At 42.9% G+C, this 19101-nt stretch overlaps 1 protein-coding gene across 1 annotated transcript in view; it reads left to right on the forward strand.

The window, feature by feature from the left end:
- SMYD3 (SET and MYND domain containing 3) overlaps positions 1-11687 on the forward strand; it is a 758954-nt gene extending 747267 nt beyond the window's left edge. The window contains exon 11 of the mRNA XM_026455096.1: positions 11370-11687. Coding sequence (XP_026310881.1) covers positions 11370-11471 — 102 coding nt within the window. The 3' untranslated portion in view covers positions 11472-11687. The remainder of the gene's footprint in view (positions 1-11369) is intronic.
- Positions 11688-19101: the final 7414 nt, after the last annotated feature.

Genomic DNA, 19101 nt, shown 5'->3' on the forward strand with positions numbered 1-19101 from the left:
TTATTTTATTTTATTTTATTTTATTTTATTTTATTTTATTTTATTTTATTTTTTGAGACTGAGTCTCGCTCTGTCGCCCAGGCTGGCGTGCAGTGGCCGGATCTCAGCTCACTGCAAGCTCCACCTCCCAGGTTTATGCCATTCTCCTGCCTCAGCCTCCCAAGTAGCTGGGACTACAGGCACCCGTCACTTCGCCCGGCTAGTTTTTTGTATTTTTTTTTAGTAGAGATGGGGTTTCACTGTGTTAGCCAGGATGGTCTGGATCTCCTGACCTCATGATCCGCCCATCTCGGCCTCCCAAAATGCTGGGATTACAGGCATGAGCCACCGCGTCTGGCCATCTCTGCTTTTCTTTCATTCTGAGATGGGCAGAATAAGGAAATCTGCTTTATTTTTTCCTGTTGTGATTTGATTCTAGGGGTTCTTATCGTGCATACATTTCTTTTCCCTCTGATTTTATATCCATATTTAAATCATACTTGGGAAGTCACTTACTGGATTCCTCAAGCTCACGGTAGAAACTGTTTGAGATCCTTGATAAGCTTAATATATTCATATTAAAATTAATAGGAAAGGTATATTGTTTCCAACGTTATAATTTGATATAATTCATTTTATTTAATATATGACCAAAATTCTAAAATTACTTAAAAAAAAAGCAGATGTGATGAAATTGAAATCAAGTCTGGGGACTCTTTCTCTATTACTGAGTTAACTGTATGCCTGTCGTGTGGCAGACAATCTATGCTGCTCTTCTCATGTGACATTTCGAGTCTGGATGTGGGTGCAGCAGGCACCCTCCTTGGGGGCTTCAAGTGAGTGCTCTGTGGAAGATTATGTGCAGGCTCTTTTTAAATGCTACCATTAAAAAAAAATAAAATTTAATGGAAAGAGATAAGCTTTTCCCAACACCAGGCTGCTCCAATTTTATATTTCCTTAATCTGTTTTATATGCTGCTGCAGGAAATTAAACCAAAATTGTCCCTCTGACATGCGCATGTGTGACAGATGGGAGCGCTAGGAGAAGGGAGACACACACGCAGCTACCAGCAACAATTGCTCTGGTTTGTCAGAAATTTATTGTCAGTTTTGTGGGGGATGGTAGTGTGAGGGGCAGCACTCCTCGTCTCCCTGCTGTGCTGAAGCGCTGTGCCTGGGGCCACACAGGGCCCTCTTCGTACATCGTTGAGAACTGTCTGCCCCAGCTCCCCCATAGGCCCAGGGGATGTTCAAGACAAGGACCAGATGTCCTCATCACCAGGTCGGAATCGCAGCTTCCTGCTGACCCGCGTCACGCCATTCATCCACGCACACACGCACACACACAGTCACTAACATATTTTGCACATTACTGAAGCCTACTTCTTTCTTCTCTTTTTTTCTCTCCCTTTCTCATCTACATCTGCCCATTACTCCAAGTACAATGTTTGCTTGTTAATTAAATCTGTAATCAGTAGTTTGTTTTTGTTTTTGTTTTCAGTCACTTCAGATTAGTTCTCTGCCCCTACCCGTACCCATTTCCACTCTGTTTCTAGCCACTCTGTGGACAAGATCCTCTAAACGTAGTATCTCAGACTACACACACATGCCCGAGGGTTGCCCCTGCTCCCCTTTGCGACTGGTGATGCATTCACCTTTAAGTAAGAGAGCGCGGAACACGACCAGCAGCATCTTGACGAGGAAGGCACCTGTGTCCCCTCAGGGTGTCTCAGCAGCCGTGTCCAGGAGAGCCTCTGCGTCTCTCCCTGGTCACTGCAGTCTGCTCATAGTGGGAGGCTCCTCTGTGCGGTCATGGAATGGATGCACTGGGTTGAGTCCTGAGAGCCGGGAGGTCATCCTCCTCCTAAGTCTCGGGCCAGGTGACCTCAGGAAGCACCTCCTTCCGTAACCAGAGGGTGTTGGACCGGATGATCGTTCTGGCCTTTCCTCAGGGAAGCAGACTGGGACGCGTGGATGTGAAGCTGGGGGAAGGCCAGGCGACTCCCACTTCCTGGCTGTGGCTCTAATTCCAGAATGACTGAGGAACCGGAAGTAGTTATCCTACTGTGGGACGGGCAGGTCTGCCCCTTCCGTGAACAGGAATATACTGGATCAGTGGCAGTTAACTTCGGCCCTTGAGGAGTAGACCTTATTCTTAAAGCTGCAAAAGAGGAGAAAGTGAAACTCACCACTGGAACTGGAAGAAAGCGAGGAGGGAAGACTGGAGTCTGTAGTATGTTCAGAAGCATGCCGATGAACTTATGTTGTCCAAGTGGTAAGAAGATGGCTTTGCCATTCAGCCTCTGAGTCAAGTCAGAGAGAAGCACAGATCCTTCTTCAGATGGGCAACCTGGGCCATGTAACCAGGAGGGCAAAAAAGAGGCTGGTCTGGAAGTTCTGAGCAACAAGGCCAGGCCTTCACCCAGCCGAGGGCGTCTGTGAGGGCAGGGAGGGAGGTGAGGCTGAGCAGCTTAGGCCTGGCCTTCTTCAGCGTGGAGAGTTATGCCCCTCTCTGCAAAGATCTTTCCGGGCAGTGATTCTGTCTCATTCATTTTCCTTTGCCAGATCACAAGCATTCTGGCTCTCTGTTGAGTAAAAGGGAAGAGAACATCTAAGAGTGCCTTCAAGAAAGAGAATTTCCCATGAAGCCTCTCTGATCTGAGAAACCTTCTCTTTCCGCAATCGTGCTGTCACACAGGTCTCTGCCTCAGACCTGAAGATGTCCAGAGCAGCGGAGGATCCAGGGCAGTGTGGAGAAAAGAGAATAAAACATGAGGCATGTGCTCCATGAATAGCGTCAAACATTTGCTTTTAATCTTCTGCCCAGAGGAATCTCCTAGAGCTGGACTGCTTGCAAGGTGGGGGCTGGTCCCAACTCCTCCCCTGCACTCCCGGACAGCCCCTGCCCGGGGATTTGCTGGCAGATGCTGTGCACCCACCGAGCAGACCTGCTCGCGTGAATAGGGGGTGAATTCCCACCGCCAGCATCTCAGCTCCAGCCACCTTCTGGGCTTTGCAGCTGGTGTCACAGGGTGAGGGGCCAGACTGCCAGTGCAGCTTCACAACTGGACTCTGAGAACAGAGCTGTCTTCCAGGCTGACAGGGCCAGGGTCTGAGGCGCTGGCCCTTTCTCTCTCTCTCTCTCGGTCTCTTTCTCTTTCTCTGTCTGTCTCTGTCTCTTTGTCTCTCTCTCTCTCCCTTTTTTTCTTTTTCTCTCTCGCTTTTCTCTTTCTCTCTCTCTGTCTCTGTCTTTTCTCTGTCTCTTTCTCTCTTTATCTCTGTCTCTTTCTCTTTCCCTCTCTCTCTCTGTCTGTCTCTCTCCTCTCTCTCTCTTTTTCTCTCTCCTCTCTCTCTCTCTGTGTCTCTCTTTCTCTTTCTTTCTCTCTCTCTCTTTCTCTTTTCTGTCTCTCTGCAGGAAATCTAGCTCCACTCTGTCTGCCTGTTTTCCTTCCAGCCTAAAGGGAAGATTAAAGAGGTGAAAACAGCCAGAAGCAGAGGTTGAAAGTACCGTCCACCTGAAATGCTTTGTTTCTCGGAGCTTCAGTCTTTTTCAATATGGAATTGAAAGTTTTACTGCATGCCTCATAGTAAAATGCAGGTGTCTCACTACGTCACCACCAAGGTCTGAAATCTCTGTGGCTTTCAAGATGTTCATGCTCAAGAATTCCACCTCCTAGGAGTTGCTCTTCAGCAAATATCCAAGAAAGGCAAAGAATATGTTCTGGCAGATCTGCATCATATCATCATAAACAATTGAAAGGGATCTAAATTTCCAGGAGCAGCTTCGTCAATAATGGTCTATAAACATGATGGAATTCATTATATACAACCATTAAAATGGTAATTATGCTGGCTATAAATCAACATTGAATAATGAGTAGTTGCTGTTATTTGTTGAGAGTTTGCTCTATCAGTTGGTTTCAACTTTGAGGACATGTTGGAATCTGCTGGGGCCCAGGCCTCATTCCTGGAGAGCAGGCTTCAGCTGTTGATATGTAGCGTCTGGGCCTGGGTATCTCTCTTGAAGCTCCCTGGCTGATCCTACTGTGTAGCTAAGGCTGAGAGCCTCAGTGCCACTTGCAGGTACTTTGGGTGCGTGAACAGCCACCAGAGTCATATCTTTGCAAGTTTCCTGGGCACGTTTACACCAAATGCAGTGGCTCTGTTGTCCCTTCCTTCTCCCAAGTCCACCCCGCCCTCCATTTGGGCAGGGCAGGATAATATTGCTTATCTCTTACTTATGACAAAAATTTTTATTTCTTTTTTTTAATTATACTTTAAGTTCTAGGGTACATGTGCACAACGCGCAGGTTTGTTACATATGTATACATGTGCCATGTTGGTGTGCTGCACCCATTAACTCGTCATTTACATCAGTTATATCTCCTAATGCTATCCCTCCCCCCTCCCCTCTCCCCACAACAGGCCCCGGTGTGTGATGTTCCCCTTCCTGTGTCCAAGTGATCTCATTGTTCAGTTCCCACCTGTGAGTGAGAACATGTGGTGTTTGGTTTTCGGTCCTTGCGATAGTTTGCTGAGAATGATGGTTTCCAGCTGCATCCATGTCCCTGCAAAGGACATGAACTCATCCTTTTTTATGGCTGCATAGTATTCCATGGTGTATATGTGCCACATTTTCTTAATGCAGTCTATCATTGATGGATATTTGGGTTGGTTCCAAGGCTTTGCTATTATGAATAGTGCCACAATAAGCATATGTGTGCATATATCTTTATAGCAGCATGATTTATAATCCTTTGGGTATATAGCCAGTAATGGGATGGCTGGGTCAAATGGTATTTCTAGTTCTAGATCCTTGAGGAATCACCACACTGTATTCCAAAATGGTTGAACTAGTTTACAATCCCACCAACAGTGTAAAAGTGTTCCTGCTTGTCCACATCCTCTCCAGCACCTGTTGTTTCCTGACTTTTTAATGATTGCCATTCTAACTGGTGTGAGATGGTATCTCATTGTGGTTTTGATTTGCATTTCTCTGATGGCCAGTGATGATGAGCATTTTTTCATGTGTCTGTTGGCTGCATAAATGTCTTCTTTTGAGAAGTGTCTGTTCATATCCTTTGCCCACTTTTTGATGTGGTTGTTTGTTTTTTTCTTGTAAATTTGTTTGAGTTGTTTGTAGGTTCTGGATATTAGCCCTTTGTCAGATGAGTAGATTGCAAAAATTTTCTCCCATTCTGTATGTTGCCTGTTCACTCTGATGGTAGTTTCTTTTGCTGTGCAGAAGCTCTTTAGTTTAATTAGATGCCATTTGTCAATTTTGGCTTTTGTTGTCATTGCTTTTGGGGTTTTAGACATAAAGTCCTTGCCCATGCCTATGTCCTGAATGGTATTGCCTAGGTTTTCTTCTGGGGTTTTTATGGTTTTGCATCTAACATTTAAGTCTTTAATCTATCTTGAATTAATTTTTGTATAAGGTGTAAGAAAGGGATCCAGTTTCAGCTTTCTACATATGGCTACCCAGTTTTCCCAGCACCATTTATTAAATAGGGAATCCTTTCCCCATTTCTTGTTTTTGTCAGGTTTGTCAGAGATCAGATGGTTGTAGATGTGTGGTATTATTTCTGAGGGCTCTGTTCTGTTCCATTGGTCTATATCTCTGTTTTGGTACCAGTACCATGCTGTTTTGTTACTGTAGCCTTGTAGTATAGTTTGAAGTCAGGTAGTGTGATGCCTCCGGCTTTATTCTTTTGGCTTAGGATTGTCTTGGCAATGTGAGCTCTTTTTTGGTTCCATATGAATTTTAAAGTGTTTTTTTCCAATTCTGTGAAGAAAGTCATTGGTAGCTTGATGGGAATGGCATTGAATGTATAAATTACCTTGGGCAGCATGGCCATTTTCACAATGTTGATTCCTCCTATCCATCAACATGGAATGTTCTTCCATTTGTTTGTGTTCTCTTTTATTTCATTGAGCAGTGGTTTGTAGTTCTCCTTGAAGAGGTCCTTCACATCCCTTTTAAGTTGTATTTCTAGGTATTTTATTCTCTTTGAAGCAATTGTGAATGGGAGTTCATTCATGATTTGGCTCTCTGTTTGTCTGTTATTGGGGTATAAGAATGTTTGTGATTTTGCACATTGATTTTGTATCCTGAGACTTTGTTGAAGTTGCTTATCAGCTTAAGGAGATTTTGGGCTGAGACAATGGGATTTTCTAAATATACAATCATGTCATCTGCAAACAGGGACAATTTGACTTCCTCTTTTCCTAATTCAATACCCTTTATTTCTTTCTCCTGCCTGATTGCCCTAGCCAGAACTTCCAACACTATGTTGAATAGGAGTGGTGAGAGAGGGCATCCCTATCTTGTGCCAGTTTTCAAAGGGAATGCTTCCAGTTTTTGTCCATTTAGTATGATACTGGCTGTGGGTTTGTCATAAATAGCTCTTATTATTTTGAGATATGTTCCATCAACACCTAATTTATTGAGACTTTTTAGCATGAAGGGCTGTTGAATTTTGTCAAAGGCCTTTTCTGCGTCTATTGAGATAATCGTGTGGTTTTTGTCTTTGGTTCTGTTTATATGCTGGATTACGTTTATCGATTTGCATATGTTGAACCAGCCTTGCATCCCAGAGATGAAGCCCACTTGATCATGGTGGATAAGCTTTTTGATGTGCTGCTGAATTCAGTTTGCCAGTATTTTATTGAGGATTTTTGCATCGATGTTCATCAGGGATATTGGTTTAAAATTCTCTTTTTTTGTTGTGTCTCTGCCAGGCTTTGGTATCAGGATGATGCTGGCCTCAAAAATGAGTTAGGGAGGATTCCCTCTTTTGCTATTGTGGAGTAGTTTCAGAAGGAATGGTACCAGCTCCACCTTGTACCTCTGGTAGAATTCAGCTGTGAATTCATCTGGTCCTGGACTATTTTTGGCTGGTATGCTATTAATTATTGCCTCAATTTTGAAGCCTGTTATTGGTCTATTCAGGGATTCAACTTCTTCCTGGTTTAGTCTTGGGAGGGTGTATGTGTCCAGGAATTTACCCATTTCTTCTAGATTTTCTAGTTTATTTGCATAGAGGTATTTATAGTATTCTTTGATTCTAGTTTATATTTCTGTGGGATTGGTGGTGATATCCCCTTTATCATTTTTTTTTGTTGTGTCTATTTGATTCTTCTCTCTTTTCTTCTTTATTAGTCTTGATAGCGGTCTGTCAGTTTGGTTGATCTTTTCAAAAAATCAGCTCCTGGATTCACTGATTTTTTTGAAGGGTTTTTTTGTATCTCTATCTCTTCAGTTCTGCTCTGATCTTAGTTATTTCTTGCCTTCTGCTAGATTTTGAATGTGTTTGCTCTTGCTTCTCTGGTTCTTTTCATTGTGACGTTAGGGTGTCAATTTTAGATCTTTCTTGCTTTCTCTTGTGGGCATTTAGTGCTATACTTTTCCCTCTACAGACTGCTTTAAATGTGTCCCAGAAATTTTGGTATGTTGTATCTTTGTTCTCATTGGTTTCAAAGAACATCTTTATTTCTGCCTTAATTTCGTTATGTACCCAGTAGTCATTCAGGAGCAGGTTGTTCAGTTTCCATGTAGTTGAGCGGTGTTGAGTGAGTTTCTTAATCCTGAGTTCTAGTTTGATTGCACTGTGGTCTGAGAGACAGTTTGTTATAATTTCTGTTCTTGTACATTTGCTGAGGAGTGCTTTACTTCCAACTCTGTGGTCAATTTTGGAATAAGTGTGACGTGGTGCCGAGAAGAATGTATATTCTGTTGATTTGGGGTAGAGAGTTCTGTACATGTCTATTAGGTCCACTTGGTGCAAAGCTGAGTTCAATTCCTGGATATCCTTTTTAACTTTGTCTTGTTGATCTGTCTAATGTTGACCGTGGGGTGTTAAAGTCTCCCATTACTATTGTGTGAGAGTCAAAGTCTCTTTGTAGATCTCTAAGGACTTGCTTTATGAATCTGGGTGCTCCTGTATTGGGTGCATATATATTTAGTATAGTTAGCTCTTCTTGTTAAATTGATCTCTTTACCATTATGTAACAGCCTTCTTTGTCTCTTTTGATGTTTGTTGGTTTAAAGTCTGTTTTATCAGAGACTAGGATTGAAACCCCTGTCTTTTTTTGTTTTCCATTTGCTTGGTAGATCTTCTTTCATCCCTTTATTTTGAGCCTATGTGTGTCTCTGCATGTGAGATGGGTCTCCTGAATACAGCAAACTGATGGGACTTGACTCTTTATCCAATTTGCCAGTCTGTGTCTTTTAACTGGAGCATTTAGTCCATTTACATTTAAGGTTAATATTGTTATGTGTGAATTTGATTCTGTCATTATGATGTTAGCTGGTTATTTTGCTCGTTAGTTGATGTAGTTTATTCCTAGCATTGATGGTCTTTATGTTTTGGCATGTTTTTCAGTGGCTGGTACCGGTTGATCCTTTCCATGTTTAGTGTTTCCTTCAGGGTCTCTTGTAGGGCAGGCCTGGTGGTGACAAAATCTCTAAGCATTTGCTTGTCTGTAAAGGATTTGATTTCTCCTTCACTTATGAAACTTAGTTTGGCTGGATATGAAATTCTGAGCTGAAACTTCTTTCCTTTAAGAATGTTGAATAATGGCCCCCACTTTCTTCTAGCTTGTAGAGTTTCTGCCGAGAGATCCACTGTTAGTCTGATGGGCTTCCCTTTGTGAGTAACCCAGCCTTTCTCTCTGGTCCCCTTAACATTATTTCCTTCATTTCAGCTTTGGTAATCTGACAATTATGTGTCTTTGAGTTGCTCTTCTCAAGAAGTAGGTTTGTGGGGCTCTCTATGTTTCCTGAATTTGAATGTTGCCCTGCCTTGCTAGGTTGGGGAAGTTCTCCTGGATGATATCCTGCAGAGTATTTTCCAACTTGGTTCCATTCTCCCTGTCACTTTCAGGTGCACCAATCAGACATAGATTTGGTCTTTTCACATAGTCCCATATTTCTTGGAGGCTTTGTTCATTTCTTTTTACTCTTTTTTCTTTAAACTTCTCTTCTTGCTTCGTTTCATTCATTTGATCTTCAGTCACTGATACCCTTTCTTCCAGTTGATCGAATTGGCCTTTGAAGTTTGTGCATTCATTATGTCATTCTCTTGTGCCATGGTTTTCAGCTCCATGAGGTCATTTAAGGACTTCTCTACACTGGTTATTCTGGTGAGCCATTTGTCAAATCTTTTTTCAAGGTTTTTAGCTTCTTTGTGATGGGTTCAAACTTCCTCCTTTAGCTTGGAGAAGTGTGATCATCTGAAGCCTTCTCTCAGCTCGTCACAGTCATTCTCCATCCAGCTTTGTTCCATTGCTGGCGGGGAGCTGTGTTCCTTTGGAGGGGGAGAGGCGCTCTGATTTTTAGAATTTTCAGCTTTTCTGCTTTGTTTTTTCTCTATCTTTGTGGTTTTATCTACCTTTGTTCTTTGATGATGGTAAGGTACAGATGGGGTTTTGGTGTAGGATAGCCTTTCTGTTTGTTAGTTTTCCTTCTGACAGTCAGGACTGTCAGCTGCAGGTCTGTTGGAGTTTGCTGGAGGTCCACTCCAGACCCTATTTGCCTGGGTATCAGCAACAGAGGCTGCAGAACAGCAAATATTGCTGAACAGCAAATACTGCCTGAGTGTTCCTCTGGAAGCTTTGTCTCAGAGGGGTACCCGGCCGTGTGAGGTGTCAGTCTGCCCCTACTAGGGGGTGCCTCCCAGTTAGGCTCCTCAGGGGTCAGGGTCCCACTTGAGGAGGTAGTCAGTCCGTTCTCAGATCTCAAACTCCATGCTGGGAGAACCACTACTCTCTTCAAAGCTGTCAGACAGGGACATTTAAGTCTGCAGAGGTTTCTGCTGCCTTTTGTTTGGCTATGACCGCCCCCAGAGGTGGAGTCTACAGAGGCAGGCAGGCCTCCTTGAGCTGTGGTGGGCTCCACCCAGTTCGAGCTTCCCAGCCACTTTGTTTACCTACTCAAGCCTCAGCAATGGCAAGCGCCCGTCCCCCAGCCTCGCTGCTGCCTTGCAGTTCTATCTCAGACTGTTGTGCTAGCAATGAACAAGGGTCCGTGGGCGTGGGACCCTCCAAGCCAGGTGCGGGATATAATCTCCTGGTGTGCCCTTTGCTAAGACTGTTGGAAAAGCACAGTATTAGGGTGGGAGTGACCCGATTTTCCAGGTACCGTCTGTCACAGCTTCCCTTGGCTAGGAAAGGGAATTCCCTGACCCTTTGCACTTCCCAGGTGAGGCGATGCCTCGTCCTGCTTCGGCTCATGCTTGGTAGGCTGCACCCACTGTCTGACAAGCCCCAGTGAGATGAATCCGGTACCTCATTTGGAAATGCAGAAATCACCCGTCTTCTGTGTTGCTCACTCGGGGAGCTGTAGACTGGAGCTGTTCCTATTCGGCCATCTTGGAACCCTGTCCTACAAAAGTATTTTTGAGATACTCTGGTTGTTTGTTGTTCCATAACCATCCCAAAACTTAATGGAGTGAACAACAGCAAAATTATCGCACAAATTCTGTGGGTCAGGAATTTGCATACAGCATAAGAATGGCTTTCTTCTTTTCTACAATGTCTGGTGTTCCATCTGGGAAGACAGATCTGGCAGTCTTCAGCTGGGTGCTGGAATCGTCTGAAGGTTTATTTGTGTACATGTCTGGTGCCTTGTCTAGAATGACTTGAGAGATGAGCTCGGCCAAGACTGCCAGCCAGAGTGCCTGTACACGGCCTCCCTCTGTGTGGCTTGGGCTTCCTTACAGCATGGAGTCTCTTGGTTCTGGGAGCAAACATACTGACCAGTGAACAACACAGAGGCCTTTTTGACCTAGTCTCACAAGTCAGTCACTTTACTTCTATTGTACTCTATTATTGAAGTAGTTATAGGCCCACGCAGATTTCAGAAATATTTTGGAGATAGAGTTGACAAGATTTAGTAATGGACTAAATATGGGGAGTGAAGAAGAGGACTGTCAAAATGCCAGTGCTATAATATAATATGAAAAAAATGCAAGAATACATGTATATAATAATCCCAGTGCATATAGATGAGAACTGAATGGAGTATGCAATAAAGAAAAATTTTCAGGTGGTAGCAGCATGGTCTTCCATATGACTCAATCATTTTGATAACTCTTCTTACCCTGGTAACTACCCACTAAACCTGTACACTGACAGTCTGAAGATCGATGGTCACTGGGCCCAAGCATGACTCAAATAGTGAGTCTGCTTTCCAAATACCACATTCAGAAATCACCCTTGTCATGTGACTTTCTAGCTGGGGGAACCACAGTGCTGTGAGCCCATTAAAGATTGTTCACTCTGCAAACCTATGGGGTTCACCAGGCCCCTGGCATCATGGGGTAAAAGTGGGGAATGGCCTGAGCTCACCTATTTTGGGGTCTAATCTGTCTTCCATCCTTTCTCTTTAGGCTTTTGATATTATGAGAGTGACACATGGCAGAGAACACAGCCTGATTGAAGATTTGATTCTACTTTTAGAAGAATGCGACGCCAACATCAGGGCATCGTGAGGGAACCCAGTCAGAGGGAAGGATGGCGTGTGTCTTTGTTGAATGCCTTATTGAGGTCACACACTCTATACTTTGTTTGCTGTGTAAACCTCTCCTATTGGAAATTCTCTTCTGTGTTTGTGTAGGTAAATAAAGGCAGACATTATTTGCAAACCACAAGAATCATTAGTTGTAGTGAAGCACGATTATAATAAATTCAAAACATTTGGTTGAGGATGCCATCTGGTAATTGTCTTATTTGCTTACCCATTGGCGATTTTAATGTTTAAAATACCAACATTCAAGACAGAAAATCCTATTACAAACATGACAAAATAAGTTATAACTTTCTCTTTGGATACATGTAGGGATAATGAGATAAAAGTCACTATTTTCACATTTGCTTCCCAGCAAAAATTTCGTGTCCATTTTGGCAAGAAGCAGAATTTTGAGATGTCGTATTTTTTCTTTGTGATAACTGATGTTTGTGTTTGTTATTTACTTACAAATGCATCTCCAACACAAAGGAAGAAGCCATTTTAGATATTATTAGAAAAGGATAGGACGTCTTAATGCCAAAAACCAGTTTTTCGAATGTCTCACAGCTCTTTGTGTAAACCTTTCTCATCAGTATTTTATAACTCCTTGTGTATGTCTTTTTTTTTCCTTGAAATTTTGTCTGTAATTACCCAAATGTGTGGTTCAGCATGTGAGCATGTGAGTGTGGTTTGCAGAGTGTAAAGCTCCATTATCCTGCAGCAAGCAAGGCTCTGGCATCCCAGCTCAAATCAGACTTGCTTGCTTTCTTTTTCCTCTTTATTATTTCCTAATTCGTTGGCCTGTTTTTCTGCCTTTCTGCTTTAGACAAATACAGAAAACCTTTTTTTCTCCACTCCTAAACATGTAAATTCTCTTATGGCTCAGTGATCCTGTGAGCAGTGCAGTCCCTCACGCTTAGATGACACTCTGGCGGTAACTGAAGCCCTTGGATTCCTAGAGCTGAAAGGACTCTTACAGAGCATGCAGTCATCCACACTTTATTTCACAAGCAAGGAAATGGGTGGTGGCAGAATCCAGAGCAGCAACCCACATTCCTGAGTCCCACTCAGGAGCCCTCCCCATCTTTCATGGAGGGCGCCGTGAGTCCTCTGACCAGCCACTGTTAGAATGGCACATGGATGTCTGATGGAGCGTGAAGGAACCAACCTTACTTCTGCAACAGAGAAAGCTGATGACTTGAAACTGGAGTCCTCTTAGGCTGAACACATGGTGACCAGTTTGATATAAAAAAAAAAAATGCACACTATCGTGCATGCTGATGAGTTCTAAAGCCTTTCCATAAGCTTGTTTCTGCTTGAGCTACCATCTATTGTGTATCAGGGACATCTCTAAAGCACACAGTGTCCTTAACAACCACAACAGCATGACAAGGTAGGTATTTTGAAGCCCATCTTATACAAATGTGGAAGGGGAATCCTGGGTGCACTGGAATCCCTCCTGATTGACTGAGTAGCCTTGAGAAAAAGGGGTTTAATTGCAGTGTTTTCAAGGGGCCATTTCTACCCAGTTCAACATATACATATTGAATGTTACAGTGTTTTTAGGGAAAGGAGATACAAAGACTGAATAAGACACATCTCCATCTTCAAAATGGACACTGTCTGGTCTGGTACTTGTATCAGTTAGCTTTTTTTTTTTTCTCTCTCTCTCTCATTTGAGGTTTATTATTATTATACTTTAAATTCTGGGTATATGTGCAGAACGTACAGGTTTGTTACATAGGTATACACATGCCATGGTGGTTTGCTGCACCCATCAACCTGTCATCTACATTAGGTATTTCTCCTAATGCTATTCTTCTCCTAGTCCCCCACCCCATCGACAGGCCCCACTGTGTGATGTTCCCTTCCCTGTGTTTGTGTGTTCTCGTTGTTCAACTCCCACTTATGAATGAGAACATGTGATAGTGGGTTTTGTGTTCCTGTGTTAGTTTGCTGAGAATGACAGTTTCCAGCTTCATCCATATCCCTGCAAAAACATGAACTCATTCTTTTTTATAGCTGCATAGTATTCCATGGTATGTATGTGCCACATTTTCTTAATCCAGTCTATTATTTATGGACATTTGGATTGGTTCCAAGTCTTTGCTATTGTGAATAGTGCCTCAGTAAACATATGTGTGCATGTGTCTTCATAGTAGCATGATTTATAATACTTTGGGTATATAGCCAGTAATGGGATGGCTGGGTCGAATGGTATTTCTGGTTCTAGATCCTTGAGGAATTGCCACACTGTCTTCCACAATGGTTGAACTAATTTACACTCCCACCAACAGTGTAAAAGCATTCCTATTTCTCCACGTCCTCTCCAACATCTGTTGTTTCCTGACTTTGTAATGATGTCTATTCTAACTGGTGTGAGATGGTATCTCATTGTGGTTTTGATTTCTATTTCTCTAATGACCAGTGAGGATGAGCAATTTTTCATATGTTTGTTGGCCACATAAATGTCGTCTTTTGAGAAGTGTCTGTTAATAAACCTCACCCACTTTTTGATGGGGTTGTTTGTTCTTTTCTTGTAAATTTAAGTTCTTTGTAGATTCTGGATATTAGCGTTATGTCAGATGGATAGATTGCAAACATTTTCTCTCATTCTGTAGGTTGCCTGTTCACTCTGATGATAACTTCTTTTGCTGTGCAGAAGCTCTGTAGTTTAATTAGATTCCACTTGTCAATTTTGGCTTTTGTTGCCATTGCTTTTGGTGTTTTAGTCATGAAGTCTTTGCCCATGCCTATGTCCTGAATGGTATTGCCTATGTTTTCTTCTAGGGTTTTTGTGGTTTTAGGTCTTATGTTTAAGTCTTTAATCCAACTTGAATTAATTTTTGTATAAGGTTTAAGGGAGGGGTCCAGTTTCAGTTTTCTGCTTATGGCTAGCCAGTTTTCCCAACACCGTTTATTAAATAGGTATTCCTTTCCCCATTGCTTGTTTTTGCCACATTTGTCAAAACAATGGTTATGGATGTGTGGCGTTATTTCTGAGGCCTCTGTTCTGTTCTGTTGGTCTGTATATCTGTTTTGGTACCAGTATCATGCTGTTTTGGTTACTGTAGCCTTATAGTATAGTTTGAAGTCAGGTAGAGTGATGCCTCCAGCTTTGTTCTTTCTGCTTAGGATTGTCTTGGCTGTGTGGGCTATTTAAAATAGTTTTTTCCAATTCTGTGAAGAAAGTCGATAGTAGCTTGATGGGGATAGCATTGAATCTATAGATTACTTTGGGCAGTATGGCCATTTTCACAATACTGATTCTTCCTATCCATGAGCATGGAATTTTTTTCCATTTGTGTGTGTCCTCTCTTATTTCCTTGAGCAGTGGTTTGTAGTTCTCCTTGAAGAGATCCTTCACATCCCTTGGAAGTTGTATTCCTAGGTATTTTATTATTTTGTAGCAATTGTGAATGGGAGTTCACTCATGATTTGGCTCTCTGTTTGTGTATAGGAATGCTTGTGATTTTTGCTCATTGATTTTATATCCTGAGACTTTGCTGAAGATGCTTATCAGCTTAAGGAGATTTTGAGCTGAGACGATGGGGTTTTCTAAATATAAAATCATGTCATCTGCAAACAGACAATTTGACTTCCACTCTTCCTATTTGAATACACTTTATTTCTTTCTCTTGCCCAATTGCCCTAGCCAGAACTTCCAATACTATGTTGAATAGGAGTGGTCTGAGAGGGCATCCTTGTCTTGTGCCGGTTTTCAAAGGGAATGCTTCACATTTTTTGCCTATTCGAGCTCTGATAAGGGTCAGACTACCTCCTCAAGTGAGTCCCTGACCCCTGTGTGTCCTGACTGGGAGACACCTCCTGGTAGGGGCCGACAGACACCTCATACAGGAGAACTCTGGGTGGCATCTGGCAGGTGCCCTTCTGGGATGAACCTTCCAGAGGAAGGAGCAGGCAGCAATCTTTGCTGTTCTGCAGTCTCCGCTGGTGATACCCAGGCAAATAGGGTCTGGGGTGGACCTCCAGCAAACTCCAGCAGACCTGCAGCAGAGGGGCCTGACTGTTAGAAGGAAAACAAGCAAACAGAAAGGAATACCGTCAACATCAACAAAAAGGACGTCCCCTTAGAGACCCCAGCCAAAGGTCACCAACATTAGAGACCAAAGGTAGATAAATCCACAAAGATGGGGAGAAACCAGCAAAAAAAAAAAAAAAAAAAAAAAGGCTGAAAATTCCAAAAACCAGAACGCCTCTTCTTCTCCAAAGGATCACAACTCCTTGCCAGCGAGGGAACTAAACTGGGTGGAGAATGAGTTTGACAAATTGACAGAAGTAGGCTTCAGAAGGTGGGTAATAACAAACTCCTCCAAGCTAAAGGAGCATGTTCTAACCCAATGCAAGGAAGCTACAAACATTGAAAAAAGTTAGATGAATTCCTAACTAGAATAACCAGTTTAGAGGAAAACAAATTATCTGACAGAGCTGAAAAACACTCATGAGAACTTCATGAAGCGTACACAAGTTACCAGTAGCCAAATCGATTAAGTGGAAGAAAGGATATCCGAGATTGAAGATCAACTCAATGAAATAAAGTAAGAAGACAAAATTAGAGAAAAAAGAATGAAAAGAAATGAACAAAGCCTCCAAGAAATATGGGACTATGTGAAAAGACCACATCTACGTTTAATTGGTGTACCTGAAAGTGACAGGGAGAATGGAACCAAGTTGGACAACGTTCTTCAGGATATTATCCAAGAGAACTTCCCCAACCTAGCAAGTCAGTTAGCTTTACTGCATAAGAAAAGACCCCAGAACTTAGTGGCTTAAAATAACCTTTTTTAGGTTATTGTAAGTCAACAATTTGAACTGGACAGTCCTTCTGGTTTGGCCTAGGCATGCTGGTCTTGGTGGGCTCACTCACCGTATGTGGTTGCTAGAAGGTAGGTCTGCTGGGAAGTGGAGGTGAGTGGACCATGTAGCTCATCAGTTCTCCCAGCCCTGTTCACGTGGCTGTGCAGTTCTGGGCACTGTGAGTCGGCAAGCCCCAGTGTACAAACACTTTTCCAACTCTGCTTGTATCACGTTTGCTAGTATCCCATGGACCACAGCCAATCTCAAGGCCACCCCAGAACCAAGGGATGGGTACAGGCTCTTCAAGAGGAGCTGCAGGGCACCATTGCAAGGGCATGGACACTTGGAGGAGAAGAAACTGGAGCCGTCAGTGCATTCCACCATTGTTAGCCTTACTTTTTTTTTTTTTTGGTGTTACAGAACATTTAGTGAACTTGATGAATCTACAGACCTTCCTTCTAGAAAAGCATATAGTTTTCCTTTGGTATCCATGGGGGATGGGCTGCAGGACATCCTGGGTACCAAAATCCAGGGGTGCTCAAGTCCCCGATATAAAATGGCTTAGTATTTGCCTATAACCCATGCACATCCTCGCATATTTGAAACCATCTGTAGATTGCTTGTAATACTAAAAGTGAATGCCGTGTAAATAGTTGCTATACTGTATTTAAGGAATAATGACAAGAAAAAAGTTTGTATCTGTTCCATACAAGCGCAGTTTTTTCTGAATATTTTCAATCCGATATTAGTGGAATCCACAGATGCAGGAGCTGCAGATACAGAGGGCCAACTGTACATATGAACAATTGCTTTTAGGGTCAGATTCTGAGACTCCCTATGGCCCATGAGTAGATGCCCTGGGGCCCTTCATCAAATGAGAAATAGACTTGCTACCTTTCAAAAACACTGGTGGGAATTGTACTGGTTCCTCATTGTAAACTGATGAGGAAAAAAGTCGTAACAGAAGGTAGGAATAGTAACTTACATGCCAGATGAGCAGCGTTCACTGAAAGAACCTTGTGTTTGCCAAATTTTCTGAATGAAATTTATCAGTCAGTGATGATCCCGGATTAAGAGATTTGCCTTCACGCCTCCTAGAGAAAGCATGATAGGCTTTTACATCCCTCTCGTTCCACTTCCAGTTTTCTAAGAGCTACGGGCCCTGTCTGCAGCAACTTTTAATAGAAAGCAAACATCTAAGCAAAGGTCAACATTTACCAAACAACTTTACAGCAAAATAATTTTGGAGAAGGGGGCAAGGGATGGAGAACATAATGTAAAATTCGTGTCACCAGTGGCTGACCATTGATGGCCACCCCAGCCTCCACGGCTGCTGTTTCATTAATCCACAGTCATTGCAGCGGCAGAGGCTTTTTTCACATCAGCAACTTGATGCCATTCGTTGCTCCTCTGGAATGAGAACACATTTAAACTAAAAATGAACACGCTGGGCATAATTTATAGCCAGGCCACATGAATGCCAGGAGCGCGGGGGAGGAAGGCTGCCCGGGAAGCCTGCTCGGAATGGATGCTGAGGACATGCTGTAGCCGAGCAGGGGCGCTGGACGGACAGGGAGGCAGCCAGAGCCTGATGAAGCCAGACGCCACAAACCACAGAGGCCCCGAGTCAGCCTTCGCTGCAGGGATGAAAGAGAAATTCCATACATGGGGGCCCGTCCCTGAGTTAGGTCTTGAAAATGCTTTTCTGCCCCAAGTGGGAATGGATGTTCGCTCACTCAAGCGTAGCCCACCGGGATCCTGCAGGGAGAAGATTCTGGGCGTTGTCTGTGGAGCATCGTGTAACCTCCATGACAGGCAATCGATGGCAGAAGCACCAGGAAGCCACTGGAGCCTTCTCTGTCCCTGAAGGAAGAGATCAGACTGGTTGAGGAGGACCAGAAACACCACCCTCAAACTGGGACACCCCCTTCACTTCTGGAGGTTCGTAAGCATCTGACATCCGAAAGCTATTGGCTGAAAGTCAACATACTCAAAATTGATTCAAAACATGTTAAAACCCAGTTCTCTGCCTTTCATATGTAGCTCAGTGCCATCGTGGCCCTTCCATTCTTCATCACACTCAGTTACTGATTCTCTCTCCTCCTTTCCTGAGGGAAACGTTCTATCTGTTCATCCCCCAAAGCGCTCTTTTGAATTTCAGCCTTGTTTCCCAGCCCCTGAGCAGGCCCCAGCACCTCATTTCTCAGCCACTGCAAAGACCTCCTCACTGATCTCATTTCTTTTGGTAAGGAGTGATATTTAGAAACCCTAGTCTGGTTGCTCCGAACCTGGGCCTTTTTAAGATCATGAATCCACCAATTAAAATCCAACACCTGGGGTGGTTCCTCGTCTTTCTCCTTCCGTGTTTGTGCTTCCCTTATACATACAAAATAGTTTTGAAATTATACTACAACCATGACCAACACAAGCCTGAGTGAAGTTCGAGATTCCTTTCCAGTGTTTTTTTCCTTAGACAAAAACTTTTATAATCAGAATACTACGTTTAAAAGTTACTTGAATTGTTACTTTCTGTATGATTACATATTCAATTTAATATCTAAGTTTGTTTCTTTTTGAATTTAGTTTTAGGGTTTACCCTTTATTGATTTATATTGGCATATATCTGTCAATACAAAGGTATGATATATATTTTGTTATCTTAAATCATGCCATAAGGAATAATATCAACCATCTGCCTTTTCACATTGCTGGAAATGCATCTTCAGGATAATTTTCTACAAGTAGAGTTGCTGAGTCAAAGGGTAAATGCCTATGTCATTTTATAGGGTATTGTT

Source organism: Piliocolobus tephrosceles, chromosome 1 (assembly GCF_002776525.5).
Source record: "Piliocolobus tephrosceles isolate RC106 chromosome 1, ASM277652v3, whole genome shotgun sequence".
Classification (NCBI taxonomy): Eukaryota; Metazoa; Chordata; class Mammalia; order Primates; family Cercopithecidae; genus Piliocolobus; species Piliocolobus tephrosceles.